General features: G+C 37.6%; 1 protein-coding gene across 1 annotated transcript in view; it reads left to right on the top strand.

Annotated features, from left to right (window-relative positions):
* The window catches only part of sdk2b (sidekick cell adhesion molecule 2b), a 277,914-nt gene that overhangs the window by 25,523 nt on the left and 235,483 nt on the right, over positions 1–16,908 (top strand). The window contains exons 2-3 of the mRNA XM_020918287.2: positions 8,047–8,153; positions 13,895–14,042. Coding sequence (XP_020773946.2) covers positions 8,047–8,153; positions 13,895–14,042 — 255 coding nt within the window. The remainder of the gene's footprint in view (positions 1–8,046; positions 8,154–13,894; positions 14,043–16,908) is intronic.

Below are 16,908 nucleotides of genomic sequence, written 5' to 3'. Positions count from 1 at the left end.
TTGGTTCCGGTCTGGTCCTGAACCTGGTGTAGTCCTGGTTCAGTCCTGGTTCAGTCCTGGTTCAGTCTGTTCAGTTATTTTGGTTTTAGAGACAAATAATGAAGAAAATACTTGTTTTTTTTCTTTGTTTTTTTTGGTTTTATACTGAAAAAGAAATAAACAAATGATTCATGGGATTGATTTTGAATGGTTTCGGATGTTTAAAAAAGTAATTAAATTGAACGCTGTTTCAATGTAAAATGCTCTTTGTAGTTACGTTTATATTATTAAGAATTAGCTTGAAGAATATTTTGGATGTGACTATCATTAAAACAAGAATTTACAATAGACATAACAGATTTAAAGGTTCAATATTAGGCAAAATTGACTCTTGTGAGCTTTAAGAATTGTTATAATGTTGTTAACTCATCAAAAACATACCTGGAGTTGTATGTTACCAATTTTATTTTCTTAATGGGTGAGTTGGCAGTGTTGCGAAGTCATTTTGGTACAAATGAAAAACAAAATCAGGTTCTCATTACCATGATCTGCAGCTATCTATAAGTTGCTGACTCTTTGTTGAAATGAAGTTTACTCCCATTGGATACTGCAGTTTTCTTTTTTTGAGTCGTTTTAAAATGTGCAAATTATAACATAATGATCCCCGTGTCGTAGATTATAACTGTACAGCAAGCTCAAGTACAATATGTGTTCTTTAAAGGTGCACTCTCTTCTTGTTTCTATGGAAATGTCATTGCTCTGCCTCGAATGTTCCACAGTATGACATTAAACTGATCTATCTTTTATCTATCTATTAATGCAAGAAAAGTCTGTCTGTTGGTTTGTTTGTCTGTTCCACGCATAACTCTCGAACCACTCATCCGACTGATCTCAAATTCAGAGGGAGTCATCCTAATGGTACAGGAGTGTGCAGTGCCAAGTTTCATCTTGTTAGGGCAAAAAAAAAAAGCCAAAGATCTTTTAAAATGAGTGATATATTTTACGTACTACTTTATTGAATTACATATGTTTTTTTTGTTATTCGGTTCTTTTTTCAGACAAAGAGTTTGTTTTCATACTTGACAGTTTCGACTGCTCACCAGCGCTCTTCCTCAGAATGGTCATGTGATTAGGGCTGGGTATCATTTAGAAATTGCCGATATGATACATACTTGGATACATAGGCCACGATACGATACATATCTCGATACATAAGCCATGATACGATACATACCTCTATACACAAGCCACGATCCGATACATACCTCGATCCGTAGGCCACGATACGATACATACCTCGTTACATAGGCCGCGATACGATACATACCTCGTTACATAGGCCGCGATATGATACATACCTCGATATGGTGCACTTTCGATTCAATACGATATATTTCAAATTCGATACGAAGTAAAGGCTAAATCATGGCTGTGATATTAAAAGTCTTTGTTAAACCACTTTTTGTACAAAATTAATATGAAACACAAACATTTAATTATCAAAACAGTGAAAATGTCAAATGTGTCGCAAAAACGAGTTTCCTTCCACTAAACAAACAACAAAACTGTAGCACTGTAACAAAATAATTTCGTAAAATATACCAAAAAATACTCTTGGCGATATATCGATACAGCAGTCCCTGATATCGATACTGTATCATCACATTAAACGATGCGATATATCGATATTTCAATATTCTATTCTATTCGGTCCACTGATTTAACCCTTACAAACTGTTCATTTCTTTAGACTTCACAGTATGTTTGGGGTCAAATTTGACCCGGACCAAGAATTCCTTCATAGTAAGTGTCTATACCAAATTTTGAACCACAGATCTATTTAGTCCTGTGTGAAAACAAACTTAGAAGAAAATCTCTCCCTCCCCCTTTGACTTCTGTTCCTTATGTGCACCATAAACATGATGATCAGGAACTCTTGAACTCTGCCACCACTGTCCCATAAAAAAATACACACAAACATGGTCTGTACAGTTTCACAGTTTCAAGATTCCCTAAAACTTCTATTTTGCTTCATTTGACCCGTGCTGATAGAGCTAAAATCCATCTCAATAGATATGGATCAAAATTGACCCGAACCAGCCTCGGTGTTCAAAAATTTGTAGCACTTGTACAAAAGTATAACATTTTTAAATATTTTCATTTTTGTGTACTTTGGCCAAATTTAGGAAAAGTCATCAAATTTCGGGATCAGAGAATGATGATTAGTGTATTTTTACTAATGACTAGTATGTAAGGGTTAAACAGGTTTTGGCGCTGTCTTCCTATCGGTGGAGGCAGGGTCACAGCGCCATCTGCAGTCCAACTTCCTCAGGACAGTATCCCAGGTGTGTGAGAGTAAAAAAGCCCCCTCGTCCCAGTTTATAGTCCCTCCACTGGTAGGACGACAGCGCCAAAACCTGTATAAATAAGCTGACTGGACACGTTACAATAACATCACGTGACCACTCTGAGGAAGACCGAAGTGAGCAGCCGAAACTGTCAGGTATGAAAACGAACTCTTGATCTGAAAAAAGAACCTAATAACATAAATTATCGGAAGACCAAATGAACCTCATTAGACTACATGGTTTTATTGCTCAAAAATACCTAGAAAAACAGAAATACCTAGAATACCTAAAATACCAGAAAATACATATAGATATAAAATATAAATATAAAATAAAATATAAATAAAAAAGAAAAGATGATAATAATAATAATAATAATAATAATAATAATAATAATAATAATAATAATAATATAAAAGAAAATAGAAATATAAAAAGAAATAGAAATACCTAGAAAAACAAAAATACCTAGAAAAACAGGCATGTGAGCGGGGTTGCCTCTCCACAGATCTGACCTGTAACTTGGCCTGGTTTGGTTTCCATGATGATAGAAAGGTTTAATGCCATACTGTGACATTCCAGACAAAGCAATAACATCTCCATTGGGTAAAGCATTTAAGAGACCGTCCACCAAAAAAGTTACACAATGCACCTTTAATAAATGATAATAATAATAATAATAATAGTTCTTTTTTGTATGGCAAAAATGACAGCCTAATTAAGTAGCTTCTTCCATTTTATAATAAGATCCTGTTTAAACAATCTGAATTATTTGAGCTTTAAAAAATAACAAACTCCCAAACAACTTGTATCACACGTTTCTGAACTTGTAAAACCCCTGCTTGTCTCATTACCATCACCGTTCCCTCCTCTTCCAACTTTGTATTCATGAAACAAAAGGTGAAAATCCCTGGAAAACTTGTTCAAACAAACTGCATGTGGTTACCGTGGAAACCGGAACAACATGGCTGCAGGTTAGACAGGCTCTCTGCTCTGAACATGTGGGACGGCAGCAGAGACGGCAAACGGTGGCAAGTGCTTCACCTCCCACTACAAGGATCTGTTTTGACAAGGCTGCGTAAGAAAAATTCAAATTAAACAAGTAGCTTTAGGCTGATTCCTGCATTCAGTGATATCTAACATTTCATCTGCGGCAGGCATTGAATCGTCTGTCAGTTTTATCTGTCTGCCTTTGCTCTCGTGTGTGCATGTATAAAGGATTTAATTAATGTTTGGGTTATGCTCTTTTGGCTTTTTGGTGTTAATTTCAATTAGAGTGAACAAATATCTTAACAGTCAATCTCGGAATCGCTCATTTAATATTTTGAATTCTTGTTTATTGTATTTTTTCATTAAAAAGTTGGACAAAATTTCTATTAAGGTCCTTTTTTTTTCCTTAGATGCACTGTGGGTCTTTATCTGGTGGAGGCTCCATTGTTTATTTGTCTCCATGGAGATATTATTGCTTTGGAATGTACCAGAATATGGCATTAAATGATCGGTCTTGCATTTATTGAATCACAGGTGTTGTTACTGCAAAGCTATAAACTTTAAAAAACACGGGTTCTTACCGTAAACGGGCTTGCTTCTCCACAGATCTAACTTGGTGGCACCGCTTTGTCATTATTAGCCAGGCTGAACCCACCTAGTGCCTCCGCTCAATTTCATTTCTCTCCAGCGACTAGGTCAAGAATCAGAATACACTCAACGGTTTACAAGAACCCCGGAAGTTGTAGACGAGATGGATGTTGACGAAGACAGACATTCTGCGTTGGCAATGATTCCCGAGATCAAGGATTTAAAGCCGGAACAAAGAGAACGTTTGGTGAATTTTATCAAGGGGAAAGACGTTATTGTCCTTCTTCCTATGGGATTTGGGAAAAGCTTAATATAACAGTTAGCTCCGTTAGCGGCGCTTTACATATGTCACGATCAAGTAGCAGCGATTGGTTAAATTAAAAGTACCCGCCCACCAATGAGCAAACGAATCCTAATGCTGCGAGGTCAGACGGTTTTTATTAAGTGAAACCGGCTCATGAATCAGGCTACGTCATTATGGATATACTATAAGATCTGTTTAATGCCATACTGTGAAACATTCCAGACACAGTAAAAACATATCTATGAACAAAAGCAGTAGAAAAGCTACACAATGAACCTTTAATTAATTAATTAATCATGGCATTTATATAGCGCCTTTCAAGATACCCAAAGCATTTGACAGTTCATTGTTCATTCCTTTAAAAAACATACTCTATGCCAGGGGTGTCAAACTCATTTTGGTCCGGGGGCCATATCCAACCTACTTTGATCCCAAAGTGTCCGGATCAGAAAACTCATGTCATATAAACCCCAAAAATAACAATAAGTTAAATATTTGTGCAGAGAAACACAAATCTATTACAGAAATCTTTTTTAACTGGTGAACTCTTTCTTATTGTAATATTATGAACAACCTGAAACTTGAAGAAAAACTCAATTTCAACACAATGTTTTAACATGAACTTGTATGTAAACAGGAATAAGTAAATTTTTCTTGTAAAATCCTGCACTTGGCTCCACTTTTCTCATGTTGGACATTTTGTTGATGAGGGTGTCACGGTCAACAGTCAAAACGATCGTCCTTTAAGAGCGTTTGGAAAGAGACAGGTCTTCATTTGTGCTGCTCTGGTGGGAGGGGCCACGTACAGAGACACTGGAGACACTGCTATGATAAACACCACAGAAAATTAACAAGATTTTAATAGAAAATATCATTAAAATATTTTAGTAGAAAATCACCCAAGGGCCACATTAAAGGTCTTGGAGGGCCGGATCTGGCCCCCGGGCCTTATGTTTGACACCTGTGCTCTATGCATTCAGTTTCTTTATCATTTGATCAAGTTCCAAATTCCACATACTGAAGAACAAAATCTTTTCTTAGTTGTCCTTACGCTCACTGATTTGAAGTCTGTTTTGTGTCTCAAATTACAATACAAACCGCTTCCCTCTCAATGAAAAGCTTTTGAATGCTTTGAGGTAGAGATTTATTATTGGCCTTAAATACCAGTTCCAGTGTTTGAAGGGCTACTATTTCTATAAATGTCAGTAGATTTGATATTTGAAACTAAGATGTGAGTGTATCTCTTACTAAAGCTGCACTTGTATTAAGGAAAGTTATTCATATGAGAATCAGCACATCCTGCAGGCCGAGGATTTGCTCTCAGCGCCCCAGAAGGAAGAAGCTAGAGTTGTAGAAAAAGTCAAGTCCCGGTGGTTTCTCTCCTCTTGACATTTGCGGTGGAGAGCTACATTTGAAAAGAATTGTAAGGAGGTCAGCGCTCAGTCAACTGCTGGCAAAACTCGGGTTAAACTACTTTTAAATATACAAGGAGAGAAGTTCAGAGTTCAGAGTTGCCGTGTTTGTGTACCTTAAGAGAGGTTTGAGGTTGGATAAATATGAGAATACAACAAAAAAACATGACATTATAATTCAATACAGTAAAAAAAAAAACATGTCATCCTTGAGCAGGCTGATGGAAATACTGAAAATATAAAATAAATGTGTATAGATAAATTGACCACCAATAAGTTCAGCAGATATAGCTTCACATGGTTAAAAAATCGTTCTTAAAGGTGCACTGTGTAACTTTTCAGGTTAGTTGTCCGTTACCATGGAGATTTATTTGCCTGTAGTGTTCCACAAAATGGTATTAAACTTATTTGAGATGCAGTTAGTCGATTATGGTTCTTTTTATTGCTCAAAAATATCTTTAAAAACATGTATTCTTACTCTGAGTGGGGTCGCCTCTGCACAGATCTCGCCTGTGAATTGGCCTTGTGTATGTCTAAAGTTTGATGCCATAATTTAGAAGCAATCACATCTACATAGAGACAAGTAAATGGCGGGCCCTTTACCAGAAAAGTTACACAGTGCACCTTTAAGTGATTTAAGTGAATTTCTTTATTACATCCACAACAGATGGCAGATTTTGTTAATGCACAAAGCTGGTGTGTTGATAAATACAGTATAACCTGCATAAGCCCAAATAAATGTCCATAATCCAAATATATTGTATCAATTCATTTTTACCCAGTTAAAGGTGCACTATGTAACTTTTCATGTGTGAGAATCACCACCTGCCTGTATCCAGATGAAGTTAACTTTATATACCGTATTTTTCGGACTATAAATCGCACCAGCCAAAAAATGCGTAATGAAGAAGAAAAAAGTATAAGTCGCACTTTTTTGGGGGGGATTTATTTTAGAAAATCAGAGACCAGGAACCAACATTTCATCTTGAAAATCGACTTCTAGTAATAACAGTAGAACAGAGAACAACAGACTGTTAACGTCACATATGAACAGTTCTTCAGATTAAACTATAAACAACAGAACAAGTTTACCAAACTCTCCATGTTACTCCAAAACACTAAATTCATTAAATTCTTCATCCTCGTTGTCACTTCTGAACAACTCCGCGACCTCCGGAGGTAAACAGAGCGCCACTTCCTCTTCTGTGTATCTGTCGTCAGACTCAGACTCAGTTCCAGTCAGAATTATTTCGGCCTTTCTGAATCTCGACCATGGATCTATAGTTCTATGATCCCGACAGGATGGTTTTGGTTGTCACTAACGTTAAATTTAAAATTGTTCAGTGATACAGAAGTAATGGTGTGATCGTCTGACATGATACAAACAGGACAGAGGCTCTTTCTGGAGGAGACATGCGCAGTAGAGTGAAGTGACAGTGGTACAGGAGTAACAGTAGTTGCAGATACTGACACACAAGACTAGAGCGAGCGCCCCTCATGGCTGTAAGTGTGAACATTTTAACACTGCATCGGAGTATAAGTCGCAGAACCACCCAAACCATGAAAAAAAGTGCGACTTATAGCCCAAAAAATACAGTATTCAAGATGTATAGCAGTCTCTATATTTTGTTCCCCTATTATTAGATATATATCCTCTTATACTAAATACAAATTCCACTGAAAACATGAATTCTCTTTGAGCAGGGTCGCCTCTCCACAGATGTGACCTGTGACTTTTGGTGTCACCTGATTGTTGATTAAAATTAATACCTTTAATACCATGTACTAAACATAAAAAGCAATAACATCTCCATGGAGACAAGCAGGTGACAAAACCTCCACCAGAAAAGTTCCATAGTTCACCTTTAAATAAAAATCAAACGTGTCTAGTGCAAACGCGGCCCTTGATCACTCTGGCTAACAGATCGTCTCCTCACTCAACACGTTATATCATTATTAGCATCACTGGCACTCTTCCTAATTAGCTCTCCCTGCTTTATCCATCTTTACCTGCCCTTTTTCACGCTCCTGGCATCAGCTGCTGCTCCAGATGTGCCTGCACGTTTCACCATAGCGTGTGCTGCCCCCTGTTGGTCCAGCGACACCACTGCCACCGCCAAGGTCACGGAAAGAGAACGCTCCTCCAGACATTATCCTATGGGGATTACCTGCGTATGTGTGTGTGGATAGGTAGATCTGCTGTTTGTTGTTCTTGTCTTAAGTATGTCTTTGGAGGGTTAGCAGGCTATTATCATTGGAATAAACATTGGCTAAGCTCCGTGTCCTTCCTGCCCTTGTTATATTAGATAAAAGTCCGTGCTGTGGACCCGGGTTTTAAAGCAAATATGTGTTTTGGTTCGTGTTTTGGTGTTAATTAGCGCGTTGCTAATGGCTGATCATTTGTTTTGTTTTGTTTGTTTTGAAGATACCTCATACCCTCCCTGGACCGCTCGCACGCCGGCTTCTACAGATGCATCGTCAGGAACAGAGTGGGGGCACTGCTGCAGAGACGAACGGAGGTCCAAGTGGCATGTGAGTATCAGCTGCTTAAGTAGACACAGAAATTAAAGCTGAAGTATGTATCTTTTTTCAGTTCTTGGCATGATAATTACAATATGCACTCAAATCTTTAATATATGAAAGCTGGAACAATATTTTTTAACTGTCAGTATTTATAGTGTGTACATTTTCTTTGCAGTAGTGGAATATTTGTGGTTATTTTTTGGCTATATGATAAGATTAGAGCTGTAAAATGTTGAATAAATAACTTTTATGACTTATTATAGATACAAACTAATTACTTAAAGTGTTGTGTTTTGCCTTTTAGTTATTGCAGCTCATGCTTTTTTTTTTAATAGATATATTGTATAGGGTTGTAATGATGTCCAAATCTCATGAAACGATATTGTCACGGTATGAACCTCAAGGAACAATAGTTATTGCGATATCGTGGGGAAGCTCACGATTAGAGATGTAACAATATCCAAATCTCACGGTACAATATTTACACAATAAACATCTCAAAGTATGATATTTATTGTGATTTTTTTGTGGAGGCTAAACAGCGAAAATTGTGAATATGCTACTTTTTCCTCTTAAAATGCCTTGACAACACTTAATCCAAAGAACTAAGACTTAAAAGTGCTTAGAACTGTTATTTCTTCTTGTAGTCTGCACTGAAATGGAGCAAAGGATCATGGTCTATGTCAGACATGTCCAAACTATGGTCCAGGGGCCAAATGCGGCCCTCAGACAAATTTTTCTTTGCCCTCAGGCTTCCAGGTGAAATGACCCAAATTAACTTGCATCAATTAAAAATTTAGTTTTTACTGCAAGTTTTTTGAAAATCTACCTTGATAAAGCGAATATTGAATATTTAGTGTGTGGTTTTAAGGATCTTAGCATGAATAAAGGCCCTCGATCAGTCCTCTGCTTCGTCTGTGTTTAGATATGTGGCCCTTGATGAAAAAAGTTTGGACACCCCTGGTCTATGTAGTTCGTTCTGTGTTTTTTTAGCTGTTTCTGCACCATAACTCTTAATTTAATCAAAGAGACTTGTAATTTGATATATTGTGAAGGTCCATTATATTATTGTGAGAACTTTGACGATACGAAATCATGATATTTTGGTTATTGTTACATCTCTAATATTGTACATTTAGAACAATTTTTGGGGGATAATTCTGATTAACTACATAGTTTGGTTTCAGTATTATCGTTTGTAGTGTGTATTTGCAGCAATATATCACACCTCAAAAATTGTTGTCGTGACAGGTTTAGTTGATGTTGTTGATTGCATTGCCATGAATATTCCACAGTATGGCATTAAATGTATTAAAGCAGGTGACGCCTCAAGGCCAAGTTAGAGAGGGCAACGAGACAAAAACGACAAAATATTTTATCAGAAGTGGCTTTCGTTTAGATGGTGATGGCGTTTTTGGGGCTTAAAAACACAAAAATCTGAAACCACCCTCCAGAAAAGTTGAAAACATTCCGCTGTAGCATTTCCGTCTACACTGCCCAAGACGCAAAACTCTGGTCAGATCTGCTCACGTCGTGTACACGTTTACGTCACATACATCACCACCGAGCGTCACCACCGAGCGTCACCACCGAGCGTCACCACCGAGCCACCTGGCATGCACACACGATCGAATTCCACACACTTTTGCGTCACCGTATGCATGCAGATTTCACGCGGAATAAAAACTGAAGACGCGACACCACTTTGGCGTCTTCTGTTCAGACCATCATCATATAAACGTAGCCACAGTGTACTTTAATTTACATTACAATACAGAGAAAGTCATGGAAAAGTTTGTGTATTTCCGTGGTTTATAACAAAGTCAACAGTTAAAATTGTTTACTCGATTTACTGTTGGAATTATATATTTTTACTGCACCAAATTGCTATGGCTTTTGAAAACACTGATCTACAAAAGAGGACATTTTCAAATTTTTGATTATTATAATTAATAACTATAACTAAATATTCAAAATGTAAGAAAAATCATTAAAAGTAAGGCCACTGTTTTTGCCCAAATTTACATTTTAAATTATTTTAATTACAGATAAAAGTTTTGCCTTCCTTGCATTCTGAGGATTAGGTTTCCTAGTAACAATAAGAGCAACATAAAAGTAAAAGTTGAAGTATATTATAGCTGTATTTGATTATAGTAGAGTAATTTATAGTGTTACTGTAGTTTTGCTTTCGCTTTAAGACAGAATAAGTCGAGTAATTTCCCCGGGGCAGTTTTGAAGTAGTGCGTTTCATAGTGTCCGTAAGTGTAATACAGTATTTCTAAGGCTGTATTTAGCACACAGATTTCTTCATAGTTTGGTGTCTTTGTTTCCTGAGTGTCTATAGGGAGCGCCATCTGCTGGAGGGGTGAACCACACACCCGCACCTCCCCGAGAGCAGCACCAACCCGACAGCTGGTCCACTCAGCGTCCTCGTTAGATTCATATTGTTTTCCGTGGCTGTTTTTAACTTTGCTTCATTTAAATATGACCGCTGCTTATTTCATTCACACGCTTTGTCAACAACAGATGTCTCTTAGATGGAGGAAAAAAACATGTCATTTTAGCTGCGGAGGCTTGCTCGTGTTGTTAACTTGATGTGAGATTTACCTGTAAACAGCTCTGAGCCGGGAACGTTTATTGTAGTATTTAGGAGAGATTCATTCATTCAGATTTTCATAATTTTAAAAATATGTGGTGCAAATGAATTCAATTTATTAAAAATAATCTATGGTAATATAGAACCTCTTGGCTAATTTCGGCTATATGCAAATTTTAAGAGAACTATAGGACAGCAGTGTTGTGAAGATAAATAAAAATACACAAAATGATGAAATTATTAAAATATGCAAGCACAAGGATTTAGACAATAATTTGAAATTGCAATGAACCTTAGTAGAGTTTTAATTGCCCAAAAATAAATTGAAAAACATGGATTTTTACATACCTAATTTTGGCTTTATGCAAACTTTAAGACAACTATAAGACAGCAGAGTGGTAGATTATAAAGATTAATAAATAGATGTGTAATAAAATACTGGTCAATATACATTCCCACCCTCACCTATGGTCATGAGCTCTGGGTAATGACTGAAAGGACAAGATCACGGACACAAGCGGTCAAAATGAGTCTCCTCGACAGGGTGCCTGGATGCTCCCTTAGAGATAGGGTGAGGAGCTCAGTCACACGGGAGGAGCTCGGAGTAGAGCCGCTGCTCCTCCACGTCGAGAGGAGCCAGCTGAGGTGGCCTGGGCATCTGTTCCAACGCCTCCTGGACGCCTCCCAGGTGGCAGGTGGGCAGTGTTTCGGGCATGTCTCACTGGAAGGAGGCACCAGGGAAGACTTGGGACACGCTGGGAGGACTGTGTCTCTGGGCTGGCCTGGGAACACTTCGGGGTCCCTTCGGAGGAGCTGGAGGAAGTGTCTCAGGTGAAGGAAGCCTGGAAGTCCCTGCTTAGACTGCTGCCCTTGTGACCCAGCCCCGGATAAGCGGAAGAGAATTGATTGCTGGATGGTGTAATAAAAATATACAAAATGAATATGCCAACTCAAGAATCCAGACAATAATATGAAGTTGGATTTAATTGCCCAAAAATACACTGAAAACTGTAGATTTTTACTTGGCTAATTTTGATTATATGCAAATTTTAAAACAGCTATATGAAAGCAGGATGGTAGATTATGAAGACAAATTCATAGATAAAAAAAAAAAATAATAATAATAATAATAATACACAAGTACAAGAACTCAGAAAATAATTTGGTTGATTTTAATGACCAAAAAATACATTGAAAACCGTGCGTTCTTACTGTGTTGCATCTCCTGTTACGTTTAATGCAATACTGTGGGACATTCCAGGCAAAGCACAAACATCTCCATGGAAACAAGCAAGTACCAAGCCCTCCACAGGAAAAGTTACATGATGCACCTTCAACACAACACATTTAAACAGAAAAAGTGACATAATATAGGACCCGCGTTTTCATTTTTCTATAATGAAATGAGTGAGTACATAAACACAGTCACAGTGTTTACTACCAGCTGTTGCTCTATAATGGTGCGACAGAGTAAATCACCTGTTTAACAAATGAAGGATATTAACAGATAATGGAACGCAGCAGCACCCACTGGTCATTCACCAAACTGACTGATACACACTTGTACAGAGAGGAAGTACGCGCCCATATTTGGAGACAGTGTATTAATTTGATATCCCCCTATAGAAATCATTAACGATCTTCATTTCAGACCAGTACTGCATGTAGTTACTGTCAAAGAAACGCAAGTAAAAATGTAGAAAAAGAATCAAAAACAAGCAATCAAATACTTTAATAGTGAAAGTGAATGTTTGACAGTTCAGAACTTAAAGGTGAATTGTGTAACTTTTCTGGTAAAGGGTCCATCAAACACTTTTCTCCATGAAGATGTCATTGCTTTATCTGGAATGTTTCACAGTATGGCATTAAAGCTTTCTGTCTTCATGGAGATCGAACCAGACCAAGTTACAGGTCAAATCTGTGGAGAGGTGACCCCGCTCACAGTCACAATGTTGTTTTTTCTAGGTATTTTTGAGCTATAAAACCAGTTGTGATTGAATAAATGTATGGTAGAGCTGTTTAATGTCATACTGTGGAACATTCCAAGCAAACATATCCATGGAAACAAGCAAATGATGGACCCCAAAACAAAAATTTACACAGAGAATTCGTGTATCATTTGTTCATTTGTTTTACAAAATAAACCCAAAGTAAAAGAACAAAAAAACAACTATTTTCTTGGATAACGGCCGGTTTCCCGTTTCCGTGATTTAAACTGCGATGCCGGACTTTTGCGCTACATACGGACTGAACCAGGACTGAACCTGGACTGAACCAGGACTAAACCAGGACTGAACCAGGACTGAACCAGGACTAAACCAGGACTAAACCAGGACTAAACCAGGACTGAAACAGGACTGAAACAGGACTGAACCAGGACTACAACAGGACTGAACCGGGACTAAAACGGGACTAAAACGGGACTAAACCAGGACTACAACAGGACTAAAACAGGACTACAACAGGACTAAACCAGGACTAAACCAGGACTCAAACCAGGACTAAAACCAGGACTAAACCAGGACTACAACAGGACTAAAACTAGGACTGAACCAGGACTGAACCAGGACTGAACCAGGACTGAACCAGCACTGAACCAGGACTAAACCAGGACTGGGTGTCGGGACAGACCCGGAGATACACCCATGTAGACTGTGGGGTGGTCAGGACTGAGACCAGGACCAGACCGGGACTGAGACCAGGAATGAGAAAAATACTGAGATCGGAACCAGACCAAAAACAAATCATTATCTGTTTTTTAATTTTGGTTTTGGAGACAAATAATGAAGAAAATAGTTGTTTTTTTTCCCTTTTCATATGATACACAGATTATAGTGCACCTTTAACCTGATAAGAAGAATTTGAGCAAAAATCTTTCTAATTTGAAAAATACGTTTTAAGTTGCCTATTATTATTTTGTTATTTCCCGCAAACATTTGTCAGTGTTTTTTGTTGACAGCGGCTTCTTTAGGAATCAAAATGTATGGTATAAGTTATGATAGCAGTAAAAATGTCAAACACAGTACTTTTTGATTATCCTTTTTATATATTAATAGTTCATGTATTGTTCAAACAAACTACCTGTACGCACAATTTGCACGTGTCAAATCATGTTTTCGTGAACTTGATCTTTTGTGTTGTATGTGCTTTGCAGTCATGGGCAGTTTCGAGGAGGGCGAGCGCGCTCAGTCCGTCTCCCAGGGCGACGGAGCAGTGATCCCCGCTCCACGGATCCGGAGTTACCCACAGCCTCAGGTCACATGGTACAGGGACGGACGCAAGATCCCCCCCAGCAGCCGCATGTAAGTCTCGGATACTACAGTACATACACACCGCACGCACGTTTCTCTCGAGGTTTAAGTTTCCCAAAACGACGACGTTATTGGCTGTTTTTGAATTATTGGTTACCACAATGTCTTAAAGTATTACTAACATTGTTTATCGTTATTGCTGATTACTGATTGGGGATGTAACGATATCCAAATCTCTCGGTACGATATCCCGATATTTTGGAGAATCTAATATAACTGTAGATGGGACACTTTTTTGCTTTTAAAATACCTTGACAAGATTTTAGTGTGAATTATTTCCATCATAATCCCAAAAATTCAAGTAAAAACATATTTCTTCAAGTTGTCTGCACTGAAATGAATCATGGGATATGTAGTTCTCGATGTTTATAAGCTGTTACTATTAAAAACCATGCATTTAAGCAAAGGAACTTGTAATTCGATATATTGTGACATGCATGATATTATTGTGAGACTTTTGACAATACAATATTGCGATATTTTGGTTATTGTTACATCCCTATTTGATAGTCAACCCGTAAAGTTCATGAACAGAAAAATTGTTTGTATCACTCAGGAGGCAATTGCTATCAGTGATTTCTGGAAAGTTCCATATGTAACCTTGATATTTTGGTGTTTTTAGTGATATTTTGGTGATATTTTATTTATATTTTATTTATATTTATTATTATTTGTAATTATTATTTTTATTTGTTATTATTTTAATTTTATTTTTTTTATTTATTTTGTATTTGTATTTATTTATATTTTATTTATATTTTATATTTTATTTCGGTGACTTTTCTGAGTTTCTGCGTTATCACAGTTATCAGTCTTCGAAGTGTACAAACCCTGTGTTGAGAAATGGTCCACATTTTGGTTTAGGCCATGTGACGTCTTTGAGATAATGATTTAAACTCTGCAAAATAGTTTTCTAACTTGTTTATGTTGAATCCTCTGCAGTAATCAACTTGTATAAACTTGAATTCATGAGTTTGATTTGAGTTTATTTGACACGATTTTTAAAAACATATTCAGTTACTCTTTTTTGTTCCCGTTTCTCTTGTAAACTTTTCCTGTGCTCCAAAGTTCAGGCATAGTTCTGTGTCTGATCCGAAACAGTCCAGACACAAAAACGCAGACCTTGTACTTTGGAATACTTTGAAGATAATAAAAACATCATTTGTGTGATGTAAAAATCTGTTTGTGTGAAAGCTCAAACACAGAGAATGGTCTGCGTTTATAAAAAATATCCAGAAATGTGAAGCCAGGACTTAAAATTGTGGTGAAAAGAAAGTGAGAATTTGAATGTAGAATTTATATTACACATGTTTTGTCTAGGTTTATGTTTAATACCTCTATAAATACCAGTTTGGAGGATTAATTTTTGCTTGGCCAAGTTCTGTTGCTGTGTCTTTTGGCAGTGCACTTCACCCATCTTGCCTAGTGTGAATGTGTTGGTGATAGAGATACACCGATCCAGCTTTTTCCGTTCTAATACCGATTTCGATATTATGGCTTTAGAATTGGCCGATACTCGATATGAAGTGATACCAGAGCAGAGACTAAAAATTGCATTTTCTTTCAACACAAACCACATAAAATAATCGAAATGTATTTTTACAAAGCTGTTCTCTAGTTACAAAACACAAGTGTAATATTGTGAGAAAAGAAAATGGTCTTATTACACTAATTTACAGACCAAAATGGGCTATCAACTGAACCGTTATCTTGGAACCTATATCCAATCCGTCAAAGTGTTTAATGTTGTGCTGATATCCAATACCAGTATCATATTGGTGCATCCCTATCTGGTGATGGACATTTCCCTTCGTTTGTACCCATCTTTTACAAGCAAATTAATCTTTCTAAAAACTCTACGGTTTTGCGTGAAGAATCCCTCAGTCGTCCAAGTAGAATCCATGGCGAGGAGAAAATTCAGTTTGTCAACTGGACAAAAGTTAGTTTGGTTGAAGACGTTTCGCAGCTCATCCAAGCTGCTTCTTCAGTTCTGGTTGAATTGACCACATTGCTTGGTGCACTGCAGTGAACGCTACATTGAAGAAACTAAACGGCTGCTTCACAAGAGGATGTACCAACACAGACGAAAGAGCAACACAGGACCTCAGTCTGCTGTACATCTCCATTTAAAAGCATTTAAAAGCACATTTGAGGACACCGAGGTACAGATTTTAGCCAGAGAAAAGAATTGGTTTGAGAGGGGAGTGAAAGAAGCCATTTTTGTTAAGAAAGAGAATCCTTCTCTAAACAGAAATGGAGGCCTCAGACACCATCTGTCTCCTATTTACAACTCCATCCTCAAACCTAAATCAAAACAAACAAGAGAATAACAGGTGTAGTCAGGTCAGGTTCAGAGGTGTGGACGCTCGATTATGGACATGAATTGTTCTGCTAATTAGAGCCCACATCCTGTACAGGTGAATAGGCCGAACTAACAGAAACTGTAAACAAGTGTGTGTTAGTTTCAGTGTAGTTAGCTCCTCCCTGCAGATATAAGGAAGTGTCTGACCAGAACTGAAGAAGCAGCTTGGATGAGCTGCGAAACGTCTTCAACCAAACTAACTTTTGTCCAGCCGACAAACTGAATTTTCTCCTCTCTACGGTTTTGCGTTTGTGTATATAGTGAGATAAATGGAGTTTTAGGAGCTGATGCGCCAAAAGTGCTTTGATGATGATCATGGAGCATTCAGAGCAGCAGTCGCATTTCTTCTGGTGCAAACACTTTTCATGTGTTTGCATTTGCACACACAGCTCATGTATCAGAGACGAATGAGCTCGGAGGTCAGCAATTTTGCCACTTCTTTTACATATTTGTAGTGAGGCTACCCCGCTCCTTAATGTGCGTTTTTCAAGGTAT

The sequence above is a fragment of the Boleophthalmus pectinirostris genome, unplaced genomic scaffold, assembly GCF_026225935.1.
Source record: "Boleophthalmus pectinirostris isolate CB_2022bp ecotype Guang Dong unplaced genomic scaffold, ASM2622593v1 HiC_scaffold_14, whole genome shotgun sequence".
In the NCBI taxonomy this organism is placed as follows: domain Eukaryota; kingdom Metazoa; phylum Chordata; class Actinopteri; order Gobiiformes; family Gobiidae; genus Boleophthalmus; species Boleophthalmus pectinirostris.
This window is presented reverse-complemented; position numbering and strand designations above follow the sequence as displayed.